At 34.8% G+C, this 15178-nt stretch overlaps 1 protein-coding gene across 4 annotated transcripts in view; it reads left to right on the top strand.

Moving 5' to 3' along the window:
- The window catches only part of AP3S1 (adaptor related protein complex 3 subunit sigma 1), a 66738-nt gene that overhangs the window by 36800 nt on the left and 14760 nt on the right, over positions 1-15178 (top strand). For 2 of the 4 annotated variants that reach the window (XM_041760851.1, XM_041760853.1), the window contains exon 4: positions 8309-8380. The exons of the other annotated variants lie outside the window; for them this stretch is intronic. In XM_041760851.1, the coding sequence (XP_041616785.1) occupies positions 8309-8380 (72 nt within the window). The remainder of the gene's footprint in view (positions 1-8308; positions 8381-15178) is intronic. 4 annotated transcript variants of the gene reach the window in all.

Here is a 15178-nt window from a genome sequence, read left to right as displayed (position 1 = left end):
GCATTTATTTTGTGTTAAGGCAGTACTCAAAATATTAATTGTACCATATACATAGAAGAATATTTTTCAAGGCCAAATATGATTTTTAAAATTAGATTTTGCTTGGAAGCTGAAATATAATTTTTAACAATTTGTGTCAATACAAGTTTTTAAAAATCTCACAAGTAGCTTTTGTGCACAAATAATTCAGAAGTTACTCTCGTTTTCAAAATTAATATTTGATTTAGTAGCCTTATGCATTCAAAACCCTGGTTCTTCCTTAGACTTCTAAATCCAACATACAGATGATACTAAGTCCATTTAAAGGAGAGACCTCAATGTAATTAAATATCCTATAGTGCAAGTAGTCTCTGCCCTGGTCAGTACTGTGTTCATGTGGGTGTTGGAAGTATGGAAAGTTAAAATTTTTGTTTATATTATTCGATATTTCCCAAATTTTCTAAATAACCATTTTAAAAATAAAGTACTATTTTCTGTTGGAGGCATTATGCCTAGTGAATAAGAATTTGGATTCTGCAATGAGACTTTCTCCTATCTCACTGTGTTAGCAGTTAGTTGACTTTTTGCTTTTGATTACCCTTTTGCAGGTGTTGATAATAAAAGTACCTGCCTTATGAGATTATCATGAAGGATTAAATAAAATAATATATTTAAAGCACTCAGAGAAATGGTAGTGTCATAGTAATATATATTCAATAGGTTCTAGCATTATTGTCACTAACCTTTTCTAAAAAAAATAGAAATAAATTACATAAAAAGAATCATTGATGTGTGAACTCTTTCAGAATCATTTGACATGAGTACAGAAGACAGATTGTTCTCACATCCAACTCTTAAGTTTCTTCATGCTGAAATTGAAGGTTTAATATGTGTAAAGTGCCTGGTACACAGTAAATGCACAATAAATGTCTCTGTTTTTATTAAGATTGTCATCATTGACACGTTAGTGCCAGGACAGATTTTTTTGGAAATTTGGTCCAGAACCCAATCATATGCTGAGTTGAGTGCTGTTTACACACCTTAAGCACCATACCTTAAAGATTGTGAGTACTACATTCAACAGTACATATTGGAGAGCATACCTATGCTACATTCATGACTGCTCCTCAAAGTTAGTTGATCTGATTTTAAGTTTAGTCTGCCTTCCCTAGCTCTTCTGGTACATCTTTAGTGGTATTTTTTGATTCTTGGCTTGAGTTAAATCAGTATCTCTCTAGAACATCTTACTGCTGACTAAAAACAATTTTTTTTAGATCTCCTGGTATATTATTAGTGTTTTTAAATTTATGCTTTCTATTTTTGGGAAGACTTTTTCTTTCTTAAAACATGTCAGTTTAAGGCTTACGTATTTCATTTAACATTATAGATTTTCTCCTAAAATTTAGTAGAAATCCCCAAACTCAGGGAAAAAATGATATTTTTACATAGAAACTCTTAAGGGGGTGGGGGGTGAGTCTGCCATATAAGTGATACTGCTTCAGGATATCTTGTGGCATCTGTTTTACTTGGTTCATATTTTTATTTCTCCATAGGTATATATTATAATACTAGTCAACATATATATTTTTGGCAGAAACATTGTTCTAAGCCCTTTATATTTAGTCATTTAATGACTAAAACTACTCTATGGCATAGGTACCATTATTATTAAGCCCAAATGAAGAAACTGAGGCTTGGAATGAAACAATTTGCCCTAGATTTCATAGAGGCTAAGCTGAAATTTTAATAGAGACATGCTTACAAAAGCCTATGCTCTTAAGTACCCAGCACTGTTAAATACCAAGCAGCCTCATTATAGATTACTATTATCGTTATGACCCAGATGCACAGATCTGTAATTAAAGATAAAGGAAACACAAGAAAGTTTTGTTGTTAGAAGGGTGCTGGGAAGGGAGACTGTCTATATGTGGATGTGGCTTTTTTGTTTATATGTGGTTGTGGCTTTTTTTTTTTCAGAACATCTCTATTTCTTTTTGGAAAACTAGATAATCATTGAAATGAAGGAAATCTCAAAATATAATTTTCTTAAGTAGATTTTTTCCCATTAACCTTTGCATTTCTGGAGGCCAGAGATTAGTGAGTTACTACTTAGTAGATAACTGTTATATTGAAATTGACTTTAAACTTTAGATCTTTCTTTTAAATTTTTATTTATCTTAGAGTGTGTGCATGCTTGTGAGTAGGGCGGGGGGTAGGCAGAGAGAGTGTGACAGGGAGAATCTTAAGCTGACTCTTCGCTGAGCTCAGAGCCCAATGTGGGATTGGATCTCAGGGCATGATCTTTGAGATCATGCCCTGAGTGAAATCAGGAGTTGAACACCTAACCAACTGAGCCACCCAGGTGCCCCTGAACTTTATATCATTTTTAAACTGAAACATAAGAGAATGCTATTTACCATGTCACTTTTAGTACTTTGCTATTTTTATCTTTCTCTTTGTGAAATATGATGTAATAGCAACTTTATTATTTGTTTTCACTAGAACCCCAAAGGCCCATTAATTTGTTTTTCTTAATTTCTTTACTTCAGTTTATAGATAATTAGTTTTGCCTTGGCCATGTCCATATACCACATCAGTGTGTGTATCTACCCACAAAGCTCTAGATTTCTAATTAAGAATTTTTGCTAAATCAAAAGAAAACTAATGGAAACTATTTTTTTTTAAGATTTTCTATTTTTTGAGGACTCTCTACACCAATTGTGAGGCTTGAACTCACAACTCCGAGATCAAGAGTCGCATCTATGTGACTGAACCAGCCAGACACCCAGTGGAATTGTTTTTTGAAGAGAGTTTTTTATTTTTTTAGACCAAGCTTAGCATTTGAATGTCTTTTTTTTTTAAAAGATTTTATTTATTCATTCATGAGAGACACAGAGAGAGAGAGAGAGAGAGAGGCAGAGACACAGGCAGAGGAAGAAGCAGGCTCCCTGCAGGGAGCCTGATGTGGGACTTGATCCTGGGACTCCAGGATCACGCCCCAGGCCGAAGGTGGTGCTAAACCTCTGAGCCACCAGGGCTGCCCAAATGTCTTAATCTTAAGAATTATTTTCCTAAATTAGAACATGTATGGTGTTTATGATATTTTGCTGCAGGATACTTTTTTTAAAGTATTTACTTTTTTCAAAGGTGGCTTTGTTCTAGTTTAAATACAGGCAACATTTTAATTCCTATATATATGTATGTGTGTGTGTGTGTATATGTGTGTGTGTGTGTATGTATATATATATATATATATATATATATATATATATATATATATATATATATATATTTGGGTTGAGTTATTTATTTGAGATAGAGAGTGTGCACATGCATATTAGTTGGGTGAGGGGTAGAGTTGGGGGAGTATCTTTCAAGCCAACTCTCTGCTGAGCGCAGAGTCCTGCAGGGCTTGATTCCAAGACCCATGAGATCATGACCTGATCTGAAACCAAGAGTCAGACGCTTAACTGACTGAGCCACCCAGGTGCCCCCCTTTCTGTACTAATGAGCATATCATGAAGGCTTGGCAGCTTCAACAGGTAGTTACTTTGCTTTTATATCAGTGTTTATTAGCAGAATTAGAATTTTCTATTTCTATTTTGTAATCCTTGGATGTTTTAAATAGCCAGATGAACAATACTGATTCCATTTTATTTGATGTGTTTTTGGCACTTTATCTAATTTTTTTTTTATTTGAGAGAGAAAGAGAGAGCATGTGAGCACAAACAGGGAGGCGCAGAGAAACTAGCAGACTCCCTGCTGAGCAGGGAGCCCAACACAGGGCTTGATCTCAGAACTCTGAGATCATGATCTGAGCTAAAGGCAGGTGCTTAACCGACTGAACCACCCAGGCACCCATAAATTATTTACCATAAATTATTTACCTAAATCTTCTAGATAATCTAGATCACTATTTTATAGTTCTGAGATTTGGAGTAGTGATGCTCAAACTCACATAGGTAGTAGCAGAGTAGGAATTTGAAGCTAGATCTTTTTGGTTTCCCCATCACAGACCATACTTTCTCTTTAGCAGCCCATATTTTTTTGCCACTCTGTGGTTCACTGGTGGTGCACTTAAAGCTACCAAGAAAATTCTTTATTGCTTTGCTCAGCATTGTCTGCACATTGATTCAGTGGGTTCCACTGATCTTTTTATAAATATACATAAGTGACGGGAAACTATTTAGATAGCATTTTCACCAAGATACTCATCTTCTGATGGTTAAAAAAGAATGTGAAGCTATAATATATGGATAATCAAACCAGTGGATTTGAAAAAAGTAAGCATGGAAAAATAAAGGCATACTAGAAACTTTATTCTGATGAGAAAATCTCATAATAATTTAATTTTTTTTTAATTTTAAGTGGACTCCATGCCCACGTGGGATTTGAACTCATGACCCTGAAATTAAGAGTTGCATGCTCTACCAACTGAGCCAGCCAAGAGCCCCTAATAATGATTTTAATTTGAAGACCAACTTACCCATACACAAAAATAAGTTCCACTAGTCAGTCCAAACATGAAAAATAAAACAGTAAAGCTTTTGTTTACTTTTGGAAAAATATCTTCCTAGCATTGCTGTAGGCAACGATTTCTTAAATTGGACATTAAAAAAAAGATTAATCCTAAAGAAAAATGATATTAATTGGAAAATACTGAAAATTAAAACTTCCAAGAACATTATTAGGAGAATAAAAAGGCAAGCACAGAATGGGAGAAGATATCTGTAATATGTATAGATGACAGGACTGTGTCTAGAATATGTGAAGAATTTCTAGACATGGGAAAGAAAAGACCAGTACAAAAATAAGCCGAAGTCTTGAGCAGACATCCTGAAGAAAGCTATCTCAATGGCTGATAAATTTGAAACAAGGCTGAGTCTTAGCCATCAGGGAAAATTAAATTGATATTATAATGACATACCACCACACATGCATAAGAATGATTTAAATGAGAAGATTGACAGCATAAAGTGTTAAAAAGGATATATAATTATGGGAATGCCCATATACTGCTGTTTGTGGAATATAAAGTTTTATAATTGCTTTGAAAATCTATATGGTAGGGGCACCTGGTGGCTTGGTCAGTTGGGCATTTGACTCTTGGTTTTGGCTTGGGTCGTGATCTCATTGTCATGGGATGGAGCCCTGTGCCTGGCTCCCTGATCAGCTGGGAGTTTGCTCTAGGATTCTCTCCATCTGCTCCTCCCCCAATTTGCTTTCTTTCTAAGGTAAATAAATAGATCTTTAAAAAGAGAGAGAAAATCCATTTTGTGCTATTCATATTCAAGCTATGTGCTACTCTGTGACCCTACACTTCTCTGTGCATACATTCATTAGGTATGTGTGCATACACATTCAGTAATAGACATGTATGCAAATATTCTTAGCAGTGCTAATTGTAATGGCAGGGTAATGGAAACCACCCAAACTTGTGTCATCAGGAACATGGATAAATACACTGTGATATATTCATGCAATAGCATTGCTGTAAATGAGAATAAATCAGCTTTTTTATTGTATAATAAATGACACAAAATATCACAAAAATAATGAATAAAAGATGAGACTCACAAAAGGTTACATATTGTATGATCTCATTTAACATAGTTGAGAAATGGGCAGAACATACTTGTAGTGTTAGAAAGCAAGGTAGTGGTTACTTTTGATGGTGATAGTGGCAAATGAAGTATGAGGGGCTTCTCATGCACTGGTAATATTCCAACACTTGATTTGTGTGTTGGTTACACAGATGTCTTTACTTTATGAAATTCATGACATTATACATTGTGTGATTAGTGTACTGCTTTGTAGGTATGTATGTACTTAAGTAAACATTTTCTGAAGGGGGGCAGAACTTAAGTGGCTTTACTTTTCGTAACTTATTTATAAGTTGGAAATCACACCATGTCCAACTTAAACATGCAGTTTCAAAAGCATTTTCTTCTTTTTCAATGGAAAAGTTTTTATCTTCTTCTCACATTCTTTCTTTCCCTACTAAGTTAATGTTTGTTAAGCATGTTCAATTCTGTATTCCAACATCATTGTCCCATTCAGTATAAATACTGAATACAAGAATCTGTAATAACAAGAAAGAAAATGAATCTGAATTCAAGTTTCCAGCAGAATGAATGGAGTCATTCCAGGGTCCATGTCACCAAGGCCTTGAGAAGAAATAGATAAAGTTGGAAGTTTGAGTGGGTATTACTTACTTTCTACCAACCTCAAAATTGAAATAAACTAGAAACTCACTTGAGGCTGACCTGTGTATCTCCACAGTCGGTTATCTGAATAACTTGCCTTCCCATGAATGAAGTTCCTGAGTAAAACTATATATTCTTGGTTATTTATAGACCTCTTATTTCAACTGACTTTGGTCTAAGCCAGGAGCCAATGGACTACAGCAGGTCAAATCCAGCCTGCTACACCTTTTTGTTAAGTTTTATTGGAACAGAGCCATGCTCATTGTTTATCTATAGCTGCTTTTTGCTGCACTGTATGGCCCACAGAGCTAAAATACTTACTCTCTGCCCTTTGCAGAGAAAGGTTGCCAGCCCATGGTCTAAGACAATATTGATTATAGTCATACAGTTCCTGGCCTACATTGCTTCACTTTGTCTTCCCCATCTACACTGGTGGAAGGAACCTTGGACTGGGGATCTGTGTAAATTAGCCTGTGGTAGGAGCAGTTTAGCAAGAAGCCTGCTCTTCCCATTTTATTCTTGGTCCTATAGGATTATAACCATACATCTCAGTTTGCTAGGAACAGTCCTGCTTTGCATCTTTTGTTCCAGGCTGTTATGAAATTATGATAACATTGCATACTATTATAATAATCATAAAATTTTAGCTGCTCCCTTTTACTCTTCATGCCCCCAGTTTGTATGATAAATTGTGTGGTCATTCTGTCTGTGAATTACCTTTGTGAAGGGTAGTGGGAATAGCAAAAATAGTGACAACCTATGCAAGGTGGAAATTTTTTTACTTTTTTTTAAAAGATATTATTTACTTTTCATGAGAGACCCACAGAGGCAGAGACATAGGCAGAGGGAGAAGCAGGCTCCTCGCAGGGAGCCTGATGTGGGACTCGATTCCAGGACCCTGGGATCACGCCCTGAGCCGAAGGCAGACGCTCAACCACTGAGCCACCTAGGCATCTCTTCCAAGGTGGAATTTAAGAGATTAAGTTTTGAAACCTTGTGTCAGGGGTCTTCAGGATGACCTCACTGATTCATTAGGTTTCATAGGGCTCAAAAGTTGCTGTGCTTATGGTTAAGGTTTATTACAGTGATGAGAAACAGTAAGATCATCAAAAGCACATGAGGAAACGTCTAGAGAAAACCAGGTGCAAGCTTCAATGTGTTCCTTCCCACTGGAGTCATGCAAGTTATGTTTAACTCCCCCAGAAATGACATGTGGTGAGATGTGCAGTTTTTTACAATCAGGGACACTCACCCTAGTCTGCATGCCCAGGATTTTTGCTGGCGCTCAGTCACATAGGCATGTAGCACCATTGTGACTGACCTTTCTTGCTTGCTTAAGCTCTAGAACCTCAGAGAAAAAGAGATGTTCATTATAAATCGCATTGTTAGCATAAACTATTTGCCCAGACTGGTGTATATACTGCAAGCCCAAGGACTCGGGCATACCAAAACACTTTTACCAGACAGAACTTTGCAAAGGCACGGAGCTCAGTTCCCAGGAGCTCAATTCTCAGGAGCTAGTCCTGGGCTAGTCTGTAAATAGGCCCTTTGGGGGGGAATGTGTAAGTTTTGAGCATCCCAGTCCTACTGAGTTAACCCTTTCCCACACAAGGTCCTGCAAGCTATTGAAGCCAGAGTCGGAACCAGGTACGTCTGATTCCAAAGTCGTTGCTTTTTCCATAAATCATTTTGAGTCATCTTTCATACTGAATTGCTAATTGAAAATTCTGGCTGCATTAGATGTGGTAGATACTTGGACTGTGCCCATCTACGTAGATAAGTATTTCCACTAAGCTTTCCTTTTTCCTCACATGAATATAAGGAGACTGATTTGAATATTTTTCAGTGCTTTTTAAAGTAGTGGTGCTAAGAATTTCTTGTTCTTAGCTATTTTCAGCAAAGTTTGTTTTGTATATGAATGTATTGAAATGTAGTTACATGAAGAATGGTCTATAATTACTCTTGTTGCACTTATTACAAAGTTTAAAACAGAAATTCTGATAATAGAGTTTAGAAAGCATTATTTCACAATTAAGGATTGTCTCCTTTATAGATGAAAGGTTTGAATGAATTTATACAATTCTCAAGAGCTTTTAACCTTTTTTTCTTTTCTTTTTCTTCAGGTATTTGTGGAAACATTAGACAAGTGTTTTGAAAATGTTTGTGAACTGGATTTAATTTTCCATGTAGACAAGGTACTCTGTGTTGTCAAATCTCCTAAACGTTTTATCTGAGGAAATATGTTAATTTATATTTGCCAAAGTAAAACTGGATTTAGTGAATAATACTACTTTATTCTTTTATGTATTTATTAATTTAGTATAACTCATAAATTTTTACTGTGAGCCAGGCACTGCATTTGGTGAAGATTCAGACCCTGCTCAGAGGATCCACATCTAGAGGAGGAAACAGTGGCATTAACAAGTACAAGCGTTGTGTTCAGTGTTAGTGGGAACACAGCCAGCCCACCTACTCTGCCTAAGAGGGTGTGAATGGAGGAAATTACATTGAAGTTGGATTTTTTTAAGGATTAGTAGATATTTCACTGACAGAAGTGGAGATCTTGGCTCTAAAGGCAGAGATAAAAATACAGGCTTTGGAGGGGGATTGGTTTTGATTGGGCGGCCTAATTTTAAAGTGCCTTTAGTAGCATGAATTTTTTTTTAAGACTTTATTTATTTATTTATTTATTTTAGAAAGGGAGACAGAGAGCACATACATGCGAGTGAGTGAGCATGTGCACACAAGCTTAGGGAAAGAGAGGGACAAGCAGACTCTGCACCGAGCGAAGAACCCGAGGCGGCGCTCAATCCCAAGACCCTGAGATCATGACCTGAGTTGAAATCAAGAGTCATACACTCAACCAACTGAGTTACCCAGGTGCCCAATGCCATGGATTTTAGACATTGTACCATTTTAATAATCAGGTGCCCAGTGCCATGGCTTTTAGACATTGTAGCATTGAACCATTTTAATATTTTTAATAAAGTGTTTATTGACATTTATTGTTGCTTTGTTGAACATTGGTGGGTTTTGTGTTTGTTTGTTTGTTTGTTTGTTGCCACATCATTTTTTTCTACATTATGAAGATTGGATTGGTATGGTAGGTAGAGGATAAAGGCAGGGAAATTAATAAGGAGTCTATTGCAATAGTCCAGAAAGACGTGAACTAAGGCAGTAGGGATGAAAAAAAGTGCGTTGACAGGAGATGGTGGTCTGCTGAAAGCTGGAGGTGAGGGGAGGGAAGGATGACTGAACTTTCTAGCCAGTATTACTGGGTACTAGTGAAAAGGAATTTTTGGAAGAAAAGAATCCACTTTTACCATATACAGATTTTTTTTCCCTGTATTAAGTTTAATAGATTGTTTTGAATGATTAAGGCATAAAATAGTCTGAAATAATATGCTGGAAATTTTAGCAGAAAATGTGATTTTTAAAAATCAGCTTTATTGAGGTGTAATTTGCACACATTAAAATTCAGCAGTTTTAAGCATATGGTTAAGTCTTGGTAGATGTATAGAGTTATATAACTGCTACTACAGTCAAGCTGCATAAGGAAAGAATGTATTCTATTATTTGTGAACCATCAAAAGACATACTTTTATTATTAGCCAGTCCTCTAGATTATATTTTTCATTTACTAAGTGATTTGATTTTATGTATTAACTCATTTTGGACAGAGAACTTAAGCTTGATATTTTTAAGAACCTATTTTTAGTTTTCTACTGATTTTCTCTAATTACTGTATCTTATGCTTTTTCACACTTACAAACACTTCTGTTATTTTTAGGCATTAGGGTTTGCAGTATTCAAAATTATGTTTTGGTACATGATTAAAATGCTTTAAAAAGGTCTTTTTATAAAAAGACCTTTCAACTATTCAAAGATCATTAGCTTATGTCATCTAGCAGTTTCTTCAGAAAATTGAGGAATCTCTTGTAAACGTTATACTTAAAGTTCTCATATTTTTACTAGAGAATAAAAGATTTCTTTAATAGAGAAATTAAGTTTCACTCATCTACAGCTTCCACACATGACACACAGTGTTTTTAAAATTTCTATTTTATATTGATATACATTCATTTTAGAAAAATCAGAAAATACACAGAAGTGGAAAATAGATGGAAGTCATCTCAGTTTCAGAGATTTCCTAGTGTTAGCGGAAAAGCTGGGGCATATTATAAAAATTTTTTAATTTATTTGAACAAAAATTGATTCAGGTTGGGCAGTGCCAAGCCAGAAGCAGTTAGGAGTACTCCACCAACGGGAGCTAGGGGAGAGGCTTTAATAGAAAAGAGGCAGAAGCAAAACAAGGAGATTATCTGATTGATTATAACTTCCACAATTGTATTATTTGGAAAAGCTTAATTGGCTGTGATTGATTTTCTTTAAGTTTTGATTTCTTAGCCTCTAGTCCTTTACAGGCTTAGGTTTTGATTTGCTTACTTAGGCTGCTAAGGTATTAGAACCACTTCAGTCTAATTGTTTAATTAACATTAGTATTAACATTTTAGAACATGTGTATTTCTAGATTTTTTTTGTACAAATAAGTACAGAAACAAATATGCTTTTAAGAGCAGAAATGGGATCAGATAGTCTGTAGTTTTTATAGCCTGTTCCTTTCACACAATAGAGTATCACTATTTTAAAACCTGCCAAAATTAACTGTATGTCTTCTTTCTGGGATAAGTATTTGTTTTAATTTTTTTCAATGCAGTGAGACAAAAAGCTTCAGGAGAACAAGAATCAGAGACAGGTTAAATAGACATTTCCAATCCCTACATTTTCTGTCCAAAACAATGCTAGTCTTATTTTAAGCCCTTCTGGGAGAGAGTAGGATTATTTTCAACCCTTTAGCAGCCCTGGACCTTCCAGCAGTTGGGAATCTCTTAACTGGCTCAGCTCATTTTTCCTTAGGGTGAGGTACAGAATTTTGCCCACAACCCTTAGCCTGCTTTTGGACTAGATTAGTTCAAAAGTCACCCTGAAGCGGTGGGACAGCCTCTTTATGCAAAATTGGTTTGGATGTGGAGACTGAAGGTGCCACACACACCAAGAAAGTCTGATCTGAAAAGTTTTTCACTCATATAAAAAGGTTTCATAAGTAATAGTAAAGTCCTACTTACTTAAGAGAGCAAGGAAATAGATTATAACCATTAATGAGATTATAAACAGAATCTGTGATTTAAAAGAAGGTAGAAATAAAATATGATCAACTTCATGATAAAAGTGAAAGTACGAGTTTAAAATTGGTCTATTATTATTCAGTACACTAAATGTGAATTGAATGAAACTATTTATTAAAAGAGATGATGGGCTTAAAAGATAGTTTATATAGGAAGGACAGGATAAATTCTAAATTATTTCCCCTTATTGTCAGTTTCCCTAAAAGTTCAGTTCCCTAATACCCACCAAAAAATGACTATTGTTGTGTTGTTTTGTTTTAGTTTTTCGTGACATAGGAATTTTAATATGCTTGATTTGTTTTAACCAACTGAAGATAGTACTCTTCTGGGTGCTCACATTGCCCTTTCTTTGACCAGGGGGAGCCCCTTCAGGTTGTCTTCTGAGGCCTTTTGCCATTCCTTCCCCTTCATAGGTTTTGATAGCAGTTTTGTGTTCTGTCACAACTAGTTGCTGCAGACCCATATTGTAAATATCCTCCTCTAACCATGCTATCAGCCATTCCTCCTAGGAGCCCTGATTCTTTTTATAGTGGGAAATGGTATATGGAAGCCACAGTGCGGAGGTGCTCTTAATTATGAGGCTGGTTATTGTTTTTAGGCTTTTTCTATGGACAGAGCATAGAGCATCTTACATATTCTCTATTCTGAGTCAGCTGTTTCTTAAAGGAACCCTGATTCCTTTTCACAGACAACGATATTTAGAAACAACAATCTTGGTACCATGTTTGTTCAAGGGTAATATTACTCCTGGTTCTCTGAACCAAGCTGGCAAATAGATATAGTTATGTGTTTGTGTGCACATGCACCCCCTAATCTATTTCTATATCTGTATATATTTCAAAAATCATTGAGTTCATCATAATACCTCAGAGCATAGTGCAACACTACAGATTTTATTCTATCATTTTCCTTTTCCATATTTGCAATTTGCTACTCTGACAGTGAAATATTATTCTGATTATTCTTTCTTATTATTCTCATTATTCATGATGCATTTATTTATTTGCTCATTTCTTCCTTTCTTTAACCAGACTGCTGGCTGAGCCATTGGAAAGCTAAACCCCAGACATGCCAGTCTCCACTCTACCCTGCCAGCACCAGCCAAAAATTGGCCCCCAGACACACCAGCCCCTATCCCATTGACTGAACAGGTTGTTAGAAAGACAATCCTCATAAAAATTTGGAGTGAATCAAGTATTACAAAAAACAGCCTAGGTGATTTGAAAACAACCTCAAAAAAAAAAAAAAAAAAAGACACAACCTCAATAGAATTTCTAGAAGAGGCAAAAAGAAAAAAGTCAAAATTAAAAATTTCAGTGAATGAATATGTACTTTAATGTCGATTACATGTATCTGAGTAAAAGGAAAGATAGAACACTGTTCATAATGCAGCTTAAAAAGATAAGAAAGAGTGAAAACATGGAAGATGGTTTATACGTCAGGGAGAAGAGAGCAAGAAAGATCTAATGAACATTTATTAGTCTCAGAAGAACAGGAGAGAAGGAACAAGGCATGCTCTTAATATCTGGATATCTAATGGCTGGGAATTTACCAGAAATTAAAGAAAGATACCAATCCACAGATAAAAGAATCACAAGCAGAATAAATAAAAATAGATCTACATTTAGATTAATGGTAGTACAATTGAAGAGAAAGAGCTTTTAAAATCATCCAGATATAAAAGAAACATTTCCCAATTTAACCACTGCTCTTAGCAATAATGAAGGTAATGATTTCTCAATAGCAGCCACGGAAGTTAGAAGACCTAGCGTTGAGAGAAAATAACTACCCAACTGGAATTCTCAAGTCAACAAAAAAATCTTACAATAAGATGGGCAAAATAGACATTATCAGAGAAAAATAATGAGAGAATTTGCTACCAGTGAGGCTTTACTAAAGGAAATTCTAAAAGAAGATAGATTACACAGAGGGAAATGTGAGATATAAGAAGGAATGAGTTAATAAGGAAGAACAACAAAGAAAGATGTAAATTTGTGAGTAAAGATAAAAGAACATTGTTAAAGTACTTGTGGGACTAATATGAAAAGAATTTGTAGCACTAAAGTACAAGTCACCAGTAGTAACACATAAACCACGAAGGGGAAAAAGGGAGTTAGAATATTCTAAGATCTTTTACTGAGCAACTCTGATTTCTATAATAAGCAGTTTTTAAAAAGGATTTCTTGATACTCACCCAGGAATATATAATAGAAAGTAGAACAGCTTTCTAGTTTTTAAATCAGACTTGAATATTTTGAATTTTCAGATTTTGAGACATTCATATTCAGTGTTAGTATATAAAATGCATTGTGTACCAAAATAGATTAAGCTATTGGAATTACTACATCCCTGTTGCTTTTCATTGGTTAGCAATTAACAAATGTCTTCATTATTATTAATATCTTATATATTTTCCCTTTCTATTTTTGTCTTGAAAATTGTATCAAAATGTTGATAGACTAACAAAATATAATCCTAATTCCTTTCAGAATTATTTTCAAAATTGTCATAGTTTAAGATTTTCTTTCATGATATATATATTATATTGCTATATAGATAGGTCATTATAATGATAGGTCATTTTGACAGCATATGAAGAAAAAAATCAGTAGTTTTGGGGGAATAGTACTCTTTAGCAGAAGAACCTGTTCAACTGGCTCAGTCTCAAGGTAATAGTAACCAAATGATGGTAAAACTGGTTATTTTCTTAGCAAACACTTTCTTAAGGCTAATAACATTATCAACACTAGTTTTGATTTATAAAACACTTAAATACATCAGCTGTCTTGTTGGAGAATGATTATAGAAAAATTTAAAAATATTTTTAGACTTAATGAAATTGTGGTAAATATCTTTTGAAAGGATATATTACTGAAGCTAAACTTTTTATTTTTCTTTAATGTTGGCAGTGACACCAATAAACCCCCAAAACATTCATTTTTTTACTTAAATATTTTTATCATTGCTTTTATTTTACTTAACAACATGTGTAGGGCTAAAAATGGTGAGAAAATACTATAATTCACTGACTCTAAAATTGCAGATTTCTCTCACATTGTAACACTTTGAAATTGGGATTAATGTTACATTCTATGGCTTATCATAATTTAATTGACTGTTTTTCCTTTTCAGTAGTATGTAAAATGATAGTTTTTTAAATAATCAGTTGTAGCTTAGATTTGAAGAAATGTCAAAATACAAAGAGATTTACCACAGATAGAATTATAAATACAGGTATTAATAGATTACATTAGGTCCGTTGTTTAAAATTTTTATTAACAAATATCTATTAATGTTTTATTATCAAATTAGTAACAACATGACCCACAGAAGTACATAAATTAAAATGTTCTAACATACTTTAAAATAGTTGATTATTGGGGGACCTGAATGACTCAGTTAGTTAAGCATCTAATTCTTGATTTTGGCTCAAGTCATGATATCAGGGTCATGAGATGGAGCCCCCCATAGGCTCTGTTTGAGTTTCTCCATCTCCCTCTATCTGTTTCCCCACTCTTATTGCTCATTCACTCATTCTCTCAAATAAATAAATTGAAAAAAAAAACTAGCAAGAACCTACATTAATAAAAAAAATAGTTGATCATTTCATTGTAAGAGACAATTCTGTCTTAATAATTTAAAAAATGATGTCTTGGGGTGCCTGAGTGGCACAGTTGGTTGAGCATCTTACTCTTGATTTCGGCTGCGGTGGTAATCTCAAGGTGAAAGATCAAACCCTGCATGGGGCTCCACACTCGGTGTCGAATCTGCTTGGGATTCTCCTGCTTCCTCTGCTCTTCCCACTGA

The sequence above is a fragment of the Vulpes lagopus genome, chromosome 7 (genome assembly GCF_018345385.1).
Source record: "Vulpes lagopus strain Blue_001 chromosome 7, ASM1834538v1, whole genome shotgun sequence".
In the NCBI taxonomy this organism is placed as follows: domain Eukaryota; kingdom Metazoa; phylum Chordata; class Mammalia; order Carnivora; family Canidae; genus Vulpes; species Vulpes lagopus.
This window is presented reverse-complemented; position numbering and strand designations above follow the sequence as displayed.